At 40.2% G+C, this 19,920-nt stretch overlaps 1 protein-coding gene across 1 annotated transcript in view; it reads left to right on the forward strand.

The window, feature by feature from the left end:
• Positions 1 to 19,920, forward strand: part of VWA3B (von Willebrand factor A domain containing 3B) — a 2,054,405-nt gene that overhangs the window by 1,209,499 nt on the left and 824,986 nt on the right. The window contains exon 15 of the mRNA XM_044071813.1: positions 2,279 to 2,460. Within this exon, the coding sequence (XP_043927748.1) occupies positions 2,279 to 2,460 (182 nt within the window). The remainder of the gene's footprint in view (positions 1 to 2,278; positions 2,461 to 19,920) is intronic.

Here is a 19,920-nt window from a genome sequence, read left to right on the forward strand (position 1 = left end):
AATTGAAAGAGGCAGCACACACACACACACACACACACACACACACACACACACACACACACACACACACACACACACACACACACACACACTCTCACTCTAACTCACTCACTCTTAAGCAGTACCTGTAGAAGTCAAGTCCATTCTCGCAGCTCACAGCAGTTGTTCCTCCTTCTCCTTGCAGAAATAAAGTTTCCTTTTCCGTTTGCAGCAGCAGTTCCTTTCCATTCTCGCAGCAGCAGATAGATCCATGTAGAGCAATACACAGCTCTCCATTCTCTGCCCAGATAGTTCCATTCAGACAGCCGGAAATGTGTGGATGTGAGCCCTTGAGCTCAATTCCGACAGGCTGACGGAGCTGATGTCATCATGCATGTGATGATGTCATCCGAAAAGTGCAAAAAAAATTTCAAAACAAAAATCTGGAAAAATGAAGGGATGCCCTCAGGAATCATGGCACCCCATCATTTGGACCCCAAAACTCAGTAAAAAACAAGTAATTTGGTAGATTTGGGAGGAATGGCCCCATACACAGCCATCAATGAAGAGGGAAGAAAAGCCCACTCTAGAAGAAGTAAGAACAGCAATAAGGAAAATAAAGTCTGGGAAAGTAGCCGGCTAACTGTAGATATAGTGGAGAAAAGTCTCCTGAAGGCAGTCATTGCAGTATGGAGAGAAAGGTGTACCCAAATGACCAAAGAACAAGCATTCTAGTACCAGTGCACAAGAACAAAGGGAACATTCACAACTGTGGGAAAGTAGTGATATCAAACTCATGTTACACTACATGAAAGTGCCAGAGAGCGTGATTGATTAGCAGACATGTAGAGTAGTATAAAGTAAGATGGGAAATAAACAGTTTGGATTCAAATCAGAATGCGGCACAACTGACCCATTGCTTGCAGTGAGCCAGAGAATGGAGAAGAATGTAGAGATGAGGAAATAGTCCAGCTAAGCATTCCTAGACTTAGAAGAAGCTGATTTGGGTAGTCTTGCATTGGTTCAGTGTCCAAGAAACATTGGTGGAATTAGTGCAGGGCTATGTACATGGGCCCAAAAGACAAAAATGTAAACAATGTTTGGACTAACAGATTGGTTCTTAGTGGGAGTGAGTGTGTATCATTGATACACACTCACTCCTAGGAACCCATCTGTGAGTACAAATATTGTTTGCATTTTTGTCCTCATCTCTACAGCTGTTCATATTGCTGATAGACAACATTAGCAAGCAGGTTGGTGAGGAAAAATCAACAAAGCTGCTATATGATGATGATGTGGCATTACACGCAGACTCTGAACAGGAACTTCAGCAAATGATAGGGGAATGGAATGCAAAACTGAAAGCATATGGAATGAAACTAAGTACAGACAAGACAGTTGTCATGGCAGCAAATGGGGAAAATCAGAAAAAAAATGAAAACTAAAGTAGAAGGGAAGGTAGTGGAATAGGTTAAGAGCCACAATTATCTGGGAGACGTGTTTGAGAAGAAAAGCATGAATATGGAGATCAAAGCTGGAATCAGAGGAGCTGCAGCCAACTGGCATGGAGTGCCAGTGGTTGTGTGTGATAGAAGAATGCCAAAGAAGCTGAAATGTAAGGTTTACAAAACTGTGGTATGACCAGTACTGCTGTATGGTACAGAGATCTGGGCGCTGAAGGCAAAGCAGCTGAGTAAACTATAGGTGACAGAGCTGAAGTGCCTGAGATGGGTGGTAAAATGAACATTGTAGGACAGATGAAGAAATAATGACATCAGAGCAGAAGTTAAAATAGCTCCAATGGCAGAGAAGATCAAAAAGAACAGATTATAGCGGTTTGGGCACATGTGCAGGAAAGCAGGTGATGCTTTACTGAAGAAGTTTTTGGGAGAGACAGGAGGAAGACAAGAGGAAATAAGGATGTCCAGAAAAGAGATGGATGGATTATCAAAGAGACCTATGACAGTCAGACATGGCTGTCAGACGAAGGTAGGAGAGTGGCTCTGAAACTAGAGAGATTGGGTCAGTTGACACAACACTCTGACCCTGGTAGAAAATGTGGAAAACGGTGTTGAAGATGTTGTTGATGATGATGGTAATGAAGTTTACAGTGAAATCTTTGTATTCATATTTTCTTGATGTAAAAAGTGAGAAAAAGGAGACCCAGTCATATTTTACACATGGATTTTGGTATACTGGCAGTTGCATGTGGGTAGCATAAAATAATCATTGCACTTTTTCTTTTCTAGCATGCATTTTAAAACTTAATTATTTTTCCTTTTTCTCCTTATTGTCAAAGTGAGAAGCACAACAGATGTCATAGTTCCTGCCAGAGCCAAGCCCACAGCCAAAATTTGGAGATGCCACAAAGACCTCATTCAGCACTGAATGCGTCTCAGGTTTCATATCACAGCCACAGGGCTATGTCGCTTGAAAATGTTAACTTGAAACAATTACAGAAAAAGAAATCATTACATGCAGGTAATTTTCTATTATAATGGATTTATCAAATATAAATATACTCAAATAATGTAGAGTGCATGCAAGTGATTACAATAATACGATTAATAGAATAATATAGTTAGAAATTTAATAAATATAACTTAAACTTCTGGATCCTTCACACCAGCAATTCTTTGTAAAGGGGTAGAGTATCACTATTAAGTTAACACACACAGCTGTTTTTTTTATCATGTAAACTGTTTGACTATGTAGAAGTACACAATCTAATTTCCTAAACTGAATATTCATCCTATATATTTTGCATGTTTTTTGTAATACATGAAAAAAAAGACATTGTGTGACCTGAGAATGAAACAATACAAGCTTGTCACAATGTCCTTATTTGTGAGTTCTGTTTTCTGTCTCATCACCGCACATCATTAATTGTATTACTTGTTGGCTGGGAGTTAGAAATATTGATATATTGCCACAGCAATTTACTAGAGTTCTTGTTTTTATATTTTTAAAGTATTGTGTTTTGACAGTTGTTTGGCTTTGTACTTTAACAGGGCCGAGTACAACCCCGCTTACTGTGTTTTTGAAGAGATGCACGCAATAGTATTCTGTGTTCTGTTTGTTGTGTTTTTTGTTTCACGACACAGACAAATGTTTTGGGAATACATTGGAAATAATGAGCTTTTTAATATAGTCTCATAACTGTTTGGTTTTACTGATCTGCTGCACTTTATGCTCCTGTATCCTGTACTCCCACTTTCTCCCAAAATGTTCATTATTGACTAGGATCCCCTTACTTGAAATGTGCACAGCTGTGCTGTTGGAATGACATCAAAAATTGTCTTTGTCTTGGGTCTATATCACGAAATTGAACTTCTAAAATGTCGAACACCATAAGTTCGAACTTGGAAGATTCAATTTGGATAACATCAAAACTTCAAAACAGCAAATTTTTCTGAAGGAATAAAATTCGCTGCTCCGAAAAACACACACAACACAATCACACCAAAGACCTTCAAAACCTACACCAAACCTAACATACACCACTATCTATGCAATATCCTTAACCCAGCCCTAACCCTAAAGTTCGTCACTACCGCATACTTACCTGACCTGTGCCCTAACCCTAAAGTCTGCCACTATCGCACACTTACCTGACCCGCGCCCTAACCCTAAAGTTCGTCACTATTGCACACTTACCTGACCCACTCCCTAACCCTAAAGTCCGTCACTATCACACAATTACCTGACCCGCGCCCTAACCCTAAAGTCCGTCACTACCTGTTCGTACACTTACCTTGACCCAGTCCAAAAATGCCGAAGCCACAGAAACGGCCAACCAAATTCTTTCACTGGGAAAGAATTCGGGTTTCCGCGGCTTAGACATTTTCACCTTTCGAACTACCAAGTTCAGCCTTCCGGTATTCGGCATTTGTAATGTTCGATTTCACGATAGGAACCCTTTGTCTTTTGGCTTCACCTTCCACTGTAAACCAGTTTTTATGTTTTAACCCATGTCTCACTAAGTAAATGACAGGATCATCGTAGCAAATCTGGAATGAAATCCTATACAAAAAGTAAGAAGCACTAAGCATGACCCTTGTCTTGTATTGCAGCTTATTTGTTTTGTCTCATTTTAACTTATCCTGATTTTAAACCTCATTAGAATGACTGTGCAACATTTAAATATTATTTATAATCACATTTTAAATTTACACATATAAAATGTAAAGATGCTTTTTTGAATTGTTAACATTTGGAAGAATAATTTGGCAGTAATCATTATGTGGGGGTTTACTCTCAGCTTTCTCAGCTGTTATGTTTTTATATGTTTTTGTCATTGTGGTGTGGTTGGTTCAGAATTGTTAGTCTTGTCTCTTTCTATTGGCAAGAATGTTCTGAAGAAAGCTTTATTCGGACTGCTGATTGCCTTCCTTGGGATTAGCCAATCAGCAGTCAGAATAAAGAAAAAAGGAGGAGCCAGAGCTTCTTGAAACTGTCCGGTTGTTGTTTCCTGGACAGGAAGCAAACTATATAGCCAAGGGCTACTGCAACAGTGAGGAATATGAACATCTACTGTTGGGATGAGTGCAACTTACACAATTGTACTTTCATGCATATTACTGAATGCCCAATTAAAAATGTTTGTAATATGTTGGAGATTTCTTCTCAGGCCTGAGATAAAAAGGGTTTTTTGACTAAAAAACAAGTTGTTACTGTAATCTCAGAAGTTCTGCATTTAGAGATCAGGGGTGTAGGGTTGGACCATCTCCACATTGTGAGGGTGCATTTGCAAAAGCACATTTAATTATTTTTGTTTCCTGTGGCAGTTAAATGAGGTGGTGGGACAATGTGGTCAGTTAACTAGACACAGGAAGTTTGAAGGCAGTAACTCAATTTAGAAGCAGCCAGATCTGTATACATCGACCTAACCTACAAGTCCTTCCACTCTGAGCAACACCATAAACTTCTCCTGTTACTGCAATCCTTCAGAATTAGTAAAAGCACCATAAACTGCTTTCAAAAGCTAGAGCCATTTGAGTGTTCTTCATCTAACTCCTGTACCCAGTTTCTCTGCCACCAGCTGGTATCCCACAAAGATTTTCCCTGGTATTCCAACAACCTATACAGCAATATCTTTGAAGATATATTTCTAAAAATGGCCTCACTCCCCAACTAGTTCAGAACTTTAACCCTTCATGTCAATGTCATAGATACAAACTTCATGGTCTTGGGAACCAAAAAGAAATGTGCCTTTTTGTCCCTTGAATTGGTGTGTTCAGTAGACATGAAGTCTGCATGTCTTCCTAGACAATGTTTCTGTTAGCTATTACCTTATTTTGGCAAATTTGCAAGCTCTGCCTTTAAAGATCCATGTTTTGTTTTTGTCAAGGGCAATGCTTCTTTCCAAAAAAAAAATCTTCATTTCTTCATTAAAGTACTCCCTAAGCTGCTGTTTATTTTGTCTGAGAACCTCCTAGCATTCATTCCAAGTTTTGGGTATGTTCTTTGTTGTGTTCTTTCTCTGTTTAGAGCATAAACATTGGAAGATGGATCATCATTTTATTTTCTTTCCCCTTGCCAAAGTGTGTTATGCAGCTACCAGACAGATTCTTTGAAATGATTTGCCAACCTTGTTGTGTTTTGTCACCACAAAGCTAAAAGGTGATGGAGGATGTTTCAGAGTTTTATACATAGTAATATTCTAGGATGTGAGCATATGATTACAGTCCCACACTGGAATCAGGCCGTAGGACATCCTTCACATGGGCTGTCTCCTCATTAATTCATGTATTCATTCATTCACTCATTTGTTCATTCATTCTTTCATTCCATTATTCATTTTTCATTTTCTAACCTGTTTGTCTTGGGAAGGGTCAAGGTTGAAGTAAGCTAAGCAGGGTAGACCATACAACACTATCCTCAGCAGTGATCTTTGACTCATCCTGTAGGATCCTCAAATGTCTGCAGGATAACTGGATGATATAATCCTTTTTCCATGAACTGGGGCTGCCTAAGGCCTCACCTCATTGGAGACATCCTCACAAGATGCTGAATCACCTCAACTGACTCCTGGTATTTAAGAGGAGCAATGGTTATACTCTGAGACCCTCCGGGATTTCTGTTTTTTTTTTTCTTTTTTTTTTGCTTCGAACATCTTCATTAAACATTATAAACATATGGTAATGGGATCACTAACATCAAAGACCAAAGACAAAGCAATAAAAATTATAACCATTCATCACAAAGTTTCAATTAATTGCATACAATCCACCTGTGACACAATAACCAATTGTACATAAACATAATACCAGTTCTTAATAAACAGAGTATAACATGAGTGCAGTTTAAGCTTACGGCTCATTCAGAAAGCATGCTAGGATTGCCCAGAGCTGTTTTTTAATGTAGTAGACTGGTAAACTAGGCTGGATAATTTAGTATGTGTGTTAATATGTGGTAATGGTCATTATAATGATTTGTCATGTTTTAAGAACTGTTTATTTTACTTTATTTAACATTTGTTTACCAGGAAAGTCCGACTTGGAACAAAGTCAAATTTCAGCAGAGGCCTGGGGAGAAATGCTCCAGACACATGTCTTTGTTTATATAGTTTTTTCTCATAGATTTGAATGACTTCTGTTATGAAGCATTTTCAGACTATACAGCAGCTAAGACTTGTAGTAGCTGTAAGCATGCCTTCCAGAGAGCCACATGATTGGATGTTTTACTGTAAAAAAGACATTCACAGAGCATAGGATACAGCAGTTCAGACATTCAGATATAGTCTCAGATATAAAGCTTCACAGTGTTGCAATCCTAGGACAATCTCAAAATGTAATAAATCCTTTTGTTAATACTGAGTTCAGGTGTCCAGTATCCATCAAACAGAAATAGAATTTTCTTGTCATGGTTATTAGGAAAATTTCTAAGTTTTGACATCAAATTGCTTAACTGGAAGCAAGAAGTTAAGGTCATATTTGGCTGGATGAGAATATAAATCTGAAAAAAATCTTCCCATGTTTAACTATGTATTTCTTTCTAAAGATTTTAAAAATACCGGTGACTGTAGGCTTAAATTTGCTTAAGTTGGACCCTGTTAGATCTTTCACTCTGGTTAGCAGTGGAGAAAAGGTAGACTTCTACCTGTCATGAAACCCACATAACATAAGTGGATAATCTTAGATATCACCAGTAGTCTTTCAGTGAGACAGTTCAAGATGACCGAATATTTTGGAATGGTACTAAGATGCTGAAGCTGTTTGTTTTGGGAGATATCCTCTAACCATCTAGGCTAAATGATTGGGGCGCCATCCACCTTACATTCTGGGAATCTCATAATAGCACTGCCAATCCCTCTACCTGTATTGGTAAGTATGTTGTATATAGTTTGCTAAGGGCAGTAAATTGTTGATGCTGTCTGATGCCATTGTGTGATATGGATAAGAGGGGTTTCAGAAACCACCTAATAGCCCATAGTCTGCATTTAAAATCTTTAATTCCAAATATGCCCAAAAGGGCAGATTGGTTCTGCTGTATGTAAAAATACTGAGCTGCAGGGAAGGACAATGAGTATGTTCCCCCAGTTAAGAATGTTTATACCTAAGTTAGAAGCTGGAAGCATGACATAAGCCCTCACCCTTTTCCATTTCCATTGCCATATAAACTTGTCGGCCTAGAGAGCTTGCAAGCCATTACTGTCAGTAGGTTTTGGAAATTCACAAAGGATAAAACAGCACATGGGCTGCAAACAATTTTACAGCTGCTACTTAAGTGCCTCCAGCTCCAAACCTGTATGTAATATGTATGCAAAGTTTAGCGCACACTTCTTTAGGGTTGCAGTCTATCCTCATGAATGGATTTGTGAGACAGAGAAGGCCAAGTATTGGGGTATTCCATTCAAGCAAAGTTGTGCATTGTATAATTTGACAAAATAGCAACAGAATTTATTGAAATCATTTCTGTCTTGCCCATGCTTAGTTGCAGTGCCAATAAAGATGCAAACTTATGCTTTAGTGGGATAGTAAAGGCTATGTCCTGCAATTAATTTTGATTCAAAATAATAGAGTCATCTGCAAAGAAAAAGTGTTCGCTTTGAATGACGTGTCCTTAATTTTTCTGTCTCTTTAGGAGTCTGTTTAATAGCTCCATTTAGAGCAGAAACAAATCTGGGGAGAGTGGACACCCTTACCTCATGCATCTGTGTAATTTAAGAAATATCGAAACCATATTATTTGTAGAAACACTAGCCAACAGCAAGGTGTATAAGGCACACACAGCATGGATGAAAGGAGCTGAGAATTTTCTACAAGTCACAACATGCCAGAGATGACCAAAAGATCGAGTCAAAGGCTTTTTCAGACTCAAGTAGTACTATGCTATTGGCTTAAAGGCCTTCACAGCCCTTTGCATGTACAATCATAGCATGCCAAGGTGGCCTTAACTGGATTATCTGGGTATGAAGCAACTTCAGTGTGAAGGACCACAGAGGGCAGTACATGTTTAAAGTTGTCTATTACAATTTTAATGTACAGCTTAACATCAATTTTAACAGGGAGATAAGTCTATTATTCTAAATGTTTGAGCTAACCTTCTCTGGTGTAGAGAGTATTGTATTACTAATATCAGTGAGGATAGTTTGTCATGCCATCTGACTGAAAAGATCTGGAAAGTACTAATAGGGGGAGAATCATAGATCCTCCATTATTTTATAAGGTTAAGCACGGAGAACATCTGGCCCAGGAGTTTTGCCTGATGGAGTACTGTGAATGGCAGCATAAATTTCCTCTTCAGTAACAGGTTTCACTAAATTGCTCTTATGTGGATCTTTGAGGGGGAGAAATTTATCACTGATACTGGTAGTAATATACACATTTGTCATTGCTAATAAATCCGTAGCTGTAGTATGCAGGATGATAGAGACCCTTGAGAGACATTTGTTATAAATGTTCAGCATTCCCATTGCCTCTGTAGCATTTTGGGTTATCTGCCAAAGTAATCTAGTGATGGCCAGCTTCCAAAAGTTCAGACTCCCCTTCTTCACTCTTCCTATAACAGCTGATTGGCTTAGCATATCCCAAGAAGGAAGCCTTCAGCTGTCACAGGAAGTGAGTGTTCAGTCTTCCTCTGCCATTACTTGTCTGACTTTTCCAATGAGTTGGGCAAGTATACAGTTTTAAGCATGTGGGGGGGGGGGGGTGCTTACTTAGTGTATGAGTATCAAACTGGCAAACTAAAGGGCAAATGCAGTCCTATTAGCTTGACACAAGACATCATCATATCTGCAGTAGTTGGGAATAGATACCCTAAGCAGGGATGCTAGAGAAATTTCAAAACTGAGAATATCAGAAGCAAAAATCTCAAGTTATTCACTGTGAACTGCAGATATGGTGAGTATGTTACCTGCTGTGTTTTTTCTCTGCATAGTGCCTTTTCAAAGAATAGCTGAAGAGATGAACATCAGATATAATTTCTGTTCTGCTTAAGGTCATTAAATGGTGTCAGGAAATGAGAGGTATATTTCAAACTCCTAGACTGAGAAGCTTGTTTGCTGAAACCCATGTTTTTGCATGATCAGACTGTCATCCATTTCTTGTTACAGTGGGCATCAGATGTGCTGAATATGTGTAGGTATGAGGATTTAACAGGGAATTTATTTACCTTCAGTTGTCCTTAGAGCAGTACCAACAGTACTGCATTCCATTTCATATTATTACCTAAAATAATGAGTGTCTGGCAGATATCATTTGCAGTAATTAATACAAACAGGTTTATTACAGAATACTTATTTAAATGCTGCATCACATAGAAGACCACCTCTGATGCATGAATCTTATAAATAAAAAAATTAAAAAAATGAAATGGGCAGAGGTCTGAGCCTTGACTCTTCAGTCTGTAAAACATTGATCTTTCTCTAGCTCTCTCTTTCCTAGATTATATCTTAATATTTTCACGGTGTAAATCTGAAATTATTACATAATACATCACTGTATGTCATTCTGCTTAGCCCCAGGGTTACGGCTGAAAAGGATTCCAAGACATAGCCCATCTACCTATTTAACAAGTATATAAAGACATTTCGTAAGCCATCCTCCTGTGTTTCTTCATTTCCACAGCTCTGGAGATATTATACTACCAGCTGTTTCCAGACAGCTGTTATGAGACACCATTCTCACTTTCATCTACAGCAGTGAGTCGATTATCCAGACTAATTGGGACTGAGGGGAGTTCGGGTAATCAAACATAATTGAAACAGATAAAAAAACTTTTAAAATCTTGTTTTTTTTTCTGCATGCAGGAATACACTTTTCAACTATTCAGTAATTCCAGTGGACTATAAAGAATATTTTTTCACACACAAACAGGCTACATGCTCAAAAAACATGCTGAAGTGAATATGTATAATGTTTACATATTTAGACTTTATGATTTTCCTACCCAAAAATTTTGGAAGGCTGATTCAGTTAATTGATGCGTCAGATAATCAACTTTCAGATAATTGACTCTACTGTACGAACAAGATCCCTATAGGTTAGTAAGCAGCATCCTTACATCTCCGCTCATGTCTAGGCAGTGACTACAGTAGAGTGAAAGCATGTGTTTAGTCAGAGGTTTCAAGTCTGGGGATGTAACTGAACCAATTGTGTATTGAAGGAAAAAAGAACATGTGTAAAAGTGAAACAGCATTGTAGCAAATAATGATATCACCCTCTTGAACACTTGGTGGAAGTCCTGCACTAAGGCGTAGATAGCTGATCTATATTCATAGTATTACTGAATGTAAACACAGGTTTGTCTGACTTGCTAGCTTTGTTACAAGATGAAAATCTAGGTTTAAACAGTGAAAAAAGTAGCTCATTGTAGTGATTCCCTGTAAACATATACTGATGTATTTGTGATACAGTTATATGTTTTAGAGCAATTTTCATGTTCAGCCATATTAAAATAAAACAATCTTTACCACAGGTGTTGCCTATATTGAAGATAGTTCTGATTTCTCAGATACCTTGAAGGAAGAGTTTGCACTTGTACTCAAAGGACAGTCACAGTGGGAAGGTGAGGAGTCTGATAATAAAGCACCACTTGAGGATAAACAGTGGAATGAGACTACGTCACAGCAGTGTGAGATCAATGCAAGAGAAGGAGAACGTAGTGCAGATAGGCCAAGGTCCGCAGAGCAGTTTTTAGAGGAGTCTGACATTTGGAAGAAAATTACTGTCATGGAGTCCAGTATTAAAAGTATATTGTCTGCACAAAAAGAAACTAGTAGCATTCTGAAGAAGATGGATACTAATTTGGAAAAGATATTTACCATCCTTCAGGCTAAAGACAGTATCATGGGAGTCCAAAATAGTTCTCAGAGATAGTGTTTATGCCCATGCCATTTTTGTTTCTAATCATTAGGCAGACAACAGTCATAACTTACAAGGGCAATTAATAATTTTAACAATTAAAATGTGTTGTGTGATCCTGTGACTTCAGCCTGTGTTTATTTATACAAGCATGCAGTTCATTTCATTGTACTTGTAAGTGCAGACTGGCAGAGTATTTGCTGCAAGTTCACAGTGTAGTCAAGGCTAACGTATGATATTTTCCACAGGTACCAGTATTGTGCATTTAGTCATGGCAGTTATTTTAGGAAGATATAGTTCTTCAAAATATTCAGCATTTGATGGGGTAGCCATCTAGAGTGAATTGCCCAAATGTCAATCTCATCTCATGGTCTTGCTCAACTTTCCAGGCTTGTGTAACATCATTGGAACTGATGTTTTCTGTATAGCATATAGTGTGTTTCAAGGAGTTTGTGTGATTTTCTCTCTCTTTAAATATGAATGCAGTTCACAGTTTCATACTATAGTTGTACATTCTTCTCAGGTAATGGCTAATAAATGAAAGGATCACACTGTAAAATATATTAAACAGTAAAGAAAAGAATGTCTCACTTTCCTTATTAGTGACATTTTTGCATACATATCACTTTGCTCTACAATGCTTTCTAACAGTACTGAATGAGTAACAAACTAACGTCTCTTTATGGATCTGTAAAACTTAGACTCCATCATGGTAAAGCCAACCGTAATAAATTCTACCCTATTTAAGAAGTACTATATGAGAAGATCCCAAGTTAAAGTGGTTTTCATGTGTCTAGTTTAAGAGATTAAATTAGTAAACTTCAAGAGTTCTAAATCAGTCTGGTCTACCACATTGTCACAAAATATTTTGTTCTTTTTTCACCTGCACAGTCTTCTTGTTTTATCCCTTATGACTACAGCCTTTGCCTGTGACATTATATAACGGTACACTGAGCCGTTAGGTATCTTACTGTAAATGTAGATCAAAGTTCAAGAATTCCAGCAGTATCACAAGTGGGTTTTTCCTTTAACAACTTAAGTCAGTACTTCTATTTTATTAGGTTGCCGTTTTCTATTGTGAGGGGAAGTCGGTGATGGTTATGCTGGTGCTAGCCTCATCACATCAAGTTCTTCTCACCACTTCAGAATCCTTAAACATGCAGCTGCACATTTCCTTCAAAAAAGTTCACTAGTTGCCTATTTAGAAATGATTCAGCTTGGTTAAATAGGAAATCTTTAATTTGATGTTGTTAATCTTCATTCATTCCTTGCTGATGGGTGTTGGTTCCATCCTTGGAACCGAATCGGCCTTATATCAAGCTCCTGCCAGCCAAAAAAAACTCTCGAGCTAAACTTACGCATAGCCCCCCTCTCTCCCTGTTACCTCGGATCTCATATGCCACATAGCTATCAAGACATGTCAAGCCATCTCTCAGCTAAGTGAGTTAGAACTTTTTACTATCAAAGACCTTTTTGAAAGCGTTACTTAATCTTGTAATATTTTACTTAATTAGTTAGTTGCTAGTCTCTATATCTGTTTGAGTGCCTCTTTTCCCCCATTCCTTACCATACTTGGTATTCTTAGTACCATCACTGGTACAGGCCTTTCCTCCTCTACCTTCTGGGGTAATTGTTAATACCATTGTTGGTATTCCCTTTCCCCATTTTCTCCTTTTTATCTATCTAGATACCCATTTTAAAAAAAAACTCTTTTTACAGATATTTCTGTTTTGATATTTTTTGTGTGTGTGTGTGTGTGTGTGTGTGTGTGTGTGTGTGCGCGTGTGTGTGTGTCTGACTTGTTTAGTCGGACACTACTCTTGGATTGTCCTTCTCCGCTATGTCGGAAAAGAAAGGAATGAAAGGTTTTAAACAATGCAACCAATGTGGTCATAAAATGCCAAATTCGGACACCTGTATCTCTTGCGTTTACTGCCTGGGTGTTCCTCACTTATCTGTATAACTGCCATGTGAAAATTGTAAATGATGTAGTGCATGCACCTTAAATGAGAGGAAAACAAGTTAACTCTCAAGGGCCTTCTAAAAACTTCTTTTTAGAAGGCTTTTTCTGGGTCAGAGGGTTCACCCCCTCCCAAGAAAGAACACAAAAGAAGGAGCCATTCCATTCCTTCTTCTCCTCATGGCACTGACTCTAAGTCTTCGGAACCAAAGGCAAAAATTCCCAAATTGACACCAACAACCTCAGCCCCAGGGGCTCAACCCCCTTCCAGGGTGCCGCCCCCGGTTCCAGGACCTCAATTATCCAGCTCGGTACCAACCACAGTACTGATAACGACCACTGTACCACCCATGCCATTAATTACTACTTCAGCTCCGATCTCCCTTTCGGCACCAAAAATAGTTCTCCCTACACTGGTCATTCCCCCCCCCATACATCTTACTGGTCACGAGACCACGGTGTTGAAAGGAGAAACAGTCCCTCAAACCCGATATTCCCCCATGGCAGACCACTTCTTTGGTCAACAATGTAGCTCCTTCTTGGAATAGCCTGACTCTCCATCGGGGATATCAACCTGCTCCTCCATGAACCTCTCAGAATATGATGTGGTGAGCCTTGTGGATCAGCTTCTGGTGGCCAGAGGAATCACAACCCCTGTTAAACCTTCCCTCCACCCAGAGTCGAGGGTTTTTCTCTGTGGACTCCAACATATACTCCTTCTTCAACCTCCTTGGAGGTATCAAAGCCCCTGACACCGATGCCTATACCAGTTCCATCTTCTTCGGTGCCACTGGCAAACCTCACCATGGTTTTGGAGGTGATCCTTTGGCCATCGACTCACTCAGAGCTGAGTTATCCTCGGGATCATGACTGGATTGTTGGCACCGTGACCCCTAGTGCGGCGCCCATTTTTTTTTTTTTTGGCGCCATCCACTATGGTTCCAGTAGTTTTGGCAGTACCAAGTCCTCTTAGGGCTCCTTCCGTGGGAGTGGGCTCATCGGAGCAGGGTGTGACTCTGGTTCCAAGGTTATTCTTCTTGGTTCCGGGCTCCCATCCCTCTTCTAGGTGATGGAGAGGGCCCTTGCCTCTGCAGGCACACAAATGGTTCCCTTGGCATTGGAGTACCATACTTCTACCCCCTCTGGTCTGCAGCTGTCACAGCTCACCACATTGGGATGTCAAGCACAAGAGCCTCAAGATACCATACTGTAGGGCACCCTCTCTTCGGAGTCCTGTTCGGATGTCCCCGCTGAGGAGGTACCATGTAAGAGATCATGCAAGAGGAAGCATGTGGACTCCCCTGAAAAGTCCCACATGGAAGATATGGGCTATGATGAAGGGGAGGGGTCTCCATGGTCACCCCCTGAGGATGTCTCCTTTGGAGACATACTAGAAATTTTAAAGAAGTGGGGAGGCTGGAAGCCCACCAACCCCTCCTCTAAGAGTCTGTATTCTTGCAGGCTTTTCATGCTCAACCTTCTACTTCTTGGGTGACCCTGCAGGCAGATGAATTAGTCCAACTTGTCGTGTAGCATGCATGGAAGAGTCCTGATACCATTGAACCAATCTCCTGGAGACCAGACAAAATTCTGTCCCTGCCGGAAGAAAATCCACACTGGTCAAAAGGCCTACTGGTAGACCCTATGGTGGTGGTGGCAGCCACTAAAAAAGAGCTCACCGAGGAGAGCCATACCATCCATTCCCCAAACAGGGAGTCTTGGGCGATGGACAGGTTAGGGAAGTGAGTGTTTGTCTCATCGACCTTTGCCATTTGGTCTTTGCATTTCTTGGTACACTTTACCAGGCACCAGAGTGATCTAATCTCAGAACTCTCAGGAACCTTAGCTGGAGCAGTCTCTGACAAGGTATATAACAACGTTGCCTCGGAGCTTGCAACCCTGGAATCTAGATCCAACTCATCCATGGGGTTAATCTTTCACACTATCGAAGGGGAGGCTAAAGCAGCTGGTTCAGGCATTGTAATGAGTCGTCATGCCTGGATGTGCCTTTGTGATTTTTCAGACCCTTTTAAGTCTTCCTTTCTTAATGCTCCAGTGGGAGCTTCTTCTGTCTGTGGCCCAAAAATGAAAGGCATGTTAGCCAGATGGGAAAAGGATGGCAAGACCCTGTCTGCCATGGGTGTATGCTTTTCCACCTTAGTGATCTTATTCAAGGAATCAGAGGAGTAGAAAGATGTGGCACAAGAAGTCCTAGGGTCCTTCCTGTGACACACGTGATGAGTTTACCCTCTCCGAGGCAGAGGGGGTTACTCTTCTGGAAGACACCCCTACAGAGGCAGAGGGGTTCCACATAATCAGGGATCCAAAGATTCTTTCTCTGGACAGCCCTACTAGCGCTCCTAAAGAGCGGCCTGATTGTTTACCTCTGGAAGCAGTTGGGGGACATTTCTCTCTACACCAACTTGTCTGATGAACGATAACCACAGATTATTGGATGCAGATGATAATTGCCAGAGGTTATCACATCCCTTTCAATATTTAACCAAAGCAGATAAGGCAAATTCCTGACAGTCCACCCAGTCAAAGGGAAGCAGCACCTCAAGAAATACAAAAGCTGCTCCAAAAAAAGAGTCATCCAAACAGTCCCACCAGACCAAATAGGATTCGGATTTTACTCAAGATTCTTTTTAGTGCCAAAAAAGACAGGGGACGGGAGGGTAAATCTTGAACATCAGCATCCTAAACAAATTTATTGTTCAAACAAAATTTCAGATGGTCACGGTTCACTCTATCCTACCCTTCCTGGAAAAAGACAATTGGATGTGTTCGATAGATCTTTAGGATGTGTATTAGAACATAAGAATGGACAAACACTCCAGAAGATTCCTCCACTTCCAGCTGGGAGTCAATCATTACCAGTTTTGAGTGCTGCCCTTTGGTCTCTCTATGGCTCCCAGAGTGTTCACCAAATGCATGGCAGTGGTAACAGCTCACTTGAGACTGCAAGGATTCAGGGTGTTTTCTTATCTAGACGATTGGTTCCTTACTGCCCCAACCAAGCATCTACCAATTGCAGCCCTACATTACATCCTAAACCTAGCAAAATCCTTGGGAATCTCCATAAATGAGGAAAAATGTAAGTTAATTCCCTGTCAGATTTTGGAATTCATAGGGGCAGATTTCAGTACGCAAAGTTGCCTAATCTCCCTCCCTCTTCACAGACTGGAAAGACTAACCTCCCAACCCCGGGTGATACTCTCTCGAGAAAAAGTTCCAGTTCAGGCAGTCCTTCAACTACTCGGATTGATGGCAGCATCAATAACAGTAGTTCCGCTGTCAAGATTACACATGAGATTACTACAGTGATTGCTACTAGCACAGTGGTCTCCTTCGATTCATCCATTGTCCTTCCAAATCTGTATAACAAATCAATGTAAACAAGATTTACTTTGGTGGATGAAGCCAGACAAAATTTTATGTAGTCGTCCTTTCTTTTCCCCTGCCCAAAGCCGTAGTGACCACGGACACTTCCCTGACCAGGTGGGAGGGCACTTCCGAGGACAGACACTCCAAGGTACTTGGTCACCAGTGGAGGCCAATCTACATATCAGTGTTCTGGATCTGAGGGCAGTGCTTCTAGTATTGCAGGCACTCCACTCTGCCCTTCCGTCAAGGACAATTGCTATCCAGTCGGACAATATGTCAGTGACCTGGTATATCAGCAAACAAGGGGGAACCAAGTCCTACCCATTGTGTTGAGAGGCCATGAGAATTTGGCAATGGGTGATAGCTTCCAATCACTTTCTCATAGCAGCACACATTCTCAGGGATTCCAATGTGATTGCATACAAACTGAGCAGATGCATCCCCCTGCCTCACAAGTGGTCCCTCAATCCAACCATAGCGGTGAAGATTTTTGACCTATTCACCTCACCAACAAACCACAAATGCAGCTGCTACTTTGTCCTAATCCCCCACTGGGGGAGTCCCAGAGGGATGCTCTAATACACCATTGGCCCACGGGACTTCTTTATGCTTTCTCCCCTCTCCCTCTGATTCCACACTTTATAAAGAAGGACATTCAGTTGAGAAGCAGAGTAATCCTTATTGCACCCTATTGGCCCCGACAAGTTTGTTTTCCCTTTCTTTGGCCTCACCTAGTGCATCAACCATGGATTCTGGATCCAAATCTGGAATTGCTGTCACACTCATAGGGGTTGATACATCCAAACATATTGAGTCTCAAGCTGACAGCTTGGTTTCTCCACTTCCAGTAATTGCCAGGCAGAATAACCTTTCCTCCCCTGTACGTAATATCCTTCTGGCTTCATACAAACCATCCACCAGGAAAGTCAATCTTAAGAAGTGGAAGAGATTTCTTATTTGGTCTCAACAGAAAGAACTAGACCATTGCTGAGCTCCAGTTACTGCTGTACTGGATTAGTTGTCAAACCTTTTTCATTCAGGGGTGTCAGTCTACACTATTCGAGTACACCTGACTGCTATATTAAATTTCCACAATGGATTCCAAAATTCATCTTTAATTTCCCAGCATCTTTGTAAATTCCTTTTGAAAGGGGTCTCACACATCAGACTACCCTTTAAAGAACCAGTTGAACCTTGGAGTTTGGCATTAGTTCTACAATCCTTGACTCAATCTTCTTTTGAACCTGCTGCCAATTGTGATATAAAATTTTTATCCTGGAAGTCCCTATTCTTGGTAGCCACCCCGTCAGCAAGATGAATATCTGAACTCCAAGCCTTGTGCATAAGATGTCCTTACATGGTCTTTCATAAGGACAGAGTATCACTCCAGACTAATCCTTCTTTCCTGCCCAAAGTTATTTCAGATTTGACTATTAATCAGACAGTTGACCTACTGGTTTTCTTTCCAAGCTTCTCAAATAAAGGAGAATACTGCCTTCATTATTGGTTGTACATAGGCAACTACGATTCTATCTAGACAGAACTAAATCACTATGGAAATCCGACCAGTTATTAGTATCCTACTCAGGACCAAATTTGGGTAAATCTGTTTCTAAGGTAACTTTATCTAAGTGGTAAAGAAATTGCATATGCTTCACCTACCAACATAACAAAACTAAGGTCAAAGCACATTCAATCAGATTGGTGGCAACTTCTGTTGCCTTCCATTCAAGGGCTTCCATGGACAATATCTGTGCAGCTGCAACATGGGCTACTTCTCATACCTTTATCACTCATTACAAATTGGATTTGGTCTCCAGGGGGAGAGCATCCTTTGGTTCAATGGTACTCAGGAACATCCATCCATAGGCCCCCCCCACCCAAGACATAAGGTAGCTAGGGACTCTGTCCTATCAATAAGGAATGAATGAAGATTAATGACATCAGATAAAGAAGTTATGTTCTAACCATAACATTCTATCTGTGTTGTTGATCTTCATTCATTCATTACGTTCCACCCTCCTTTCCCCTCCAAAAAGGCTCCTGGAGGTTCGGATTTGGTCATAATCCTGTATTAGGGTATTTGCAAAGAAAAAGCCTCCACTTTCTTTCTTACAGACAAACTCAGTTTGAGGTAACAGGGAGAGAGGCACTATGGGTAAGCTGGCGTGAGCTTGTTATAAGGCCAACTCGGTTCTGGGGACGGAACCAACACCCATCAGTAATGAATGAATGTAGATCAACAACACAGATGGAATGATGTGGTAAGAACATAACTTCTTTTTTCCATTCACAACTTTACCTTTGCTAATTGCATTGTCACTATTCCACAAAGCTGATACCGTACTAACCAAAAGTTGAATATGAGTTTGATTGTTGGCAAATAACCCCTGAAATGTTTCATTTAAAGTATTTATTTCACTTCTAGTTTTGAATAGCAGTTTTGTGAAAATTGTATTAATTTCTGCAGGGTTTCTAAAGCTAGATGCCATGAGACACTACTCATTTATTGAGCAAAATAATTAATACAGCTTCTAAAGGTGAAGCTCAGGAAAAAGGATTCTCTACAGCTTGAGCCCTCTCTAATAAGAGTGTCACACAAAGAAAGCAAACATATGCAGGAAAACACATGGCCATTGCCTCTTTTCTGTCACCTGAAGTCATATTTCAGAAGGCTTCCGTAGCAGGAAAGCACAGCCTATCTTTTAAAGAACTGATCATGGACTGTTGCTAATAAAAAACAGGAAAGAACATGCAAGTCATTTTCATTAATGAAGGTGCCTGACTTTCAGACTTGACACATGCATGATGATACTGAGGCTACTGTCATATCAGCCTAAGAGAAGGAAATCCCAATTACCCTCTCCCTTGGAGCACTTTGTGGTTCAGGAGTCCATCACAAAGTTTCAGTGGACTTGTAATTAATTTAGCCTATCCATGAGTATTCAAGTCTACGTTCTAGGGTTGACAGCTGTCCGATTTTTGACTGGACTGTCAAGTTTTCTGACAAATTGTCCAGTTACAAATTTCATTCAAAACCAGACACGTGACGTGATTTAGTTCTGTCTAGATAGAATCGTAGTTGTCTATGTACAACCAATAAATGAAGGTTTTGCGCCACTGATTTGTGTTTAACTTAACTCAAGTTTAAAAAGTAAATTAAAATGCCTTCAAGTTCTGGTCAGGGATTAAACAAAAAACACCACCAACAACATAACACTCCAATAAAAAGAATCTAAAACAGATAATCGAAATTTGGGTAAGCACATTCTTCCCTTTCTAACCTCC

This window comes from Protopterus annectens, chromosome 5.part0, assembly GCF_019279795.1.
Source record: "Protopterus annectens isolate FY-2018-M chromosome 5.part0, PAN1.0, whole genome shotgun sequence".
In the NCBI taxonomy this organism is placed as follows: Eukaryota; Metazoa; Chordata; order Ceratodontiformes; family Protopteridae; genus Protopterus; species Protopterus annectens.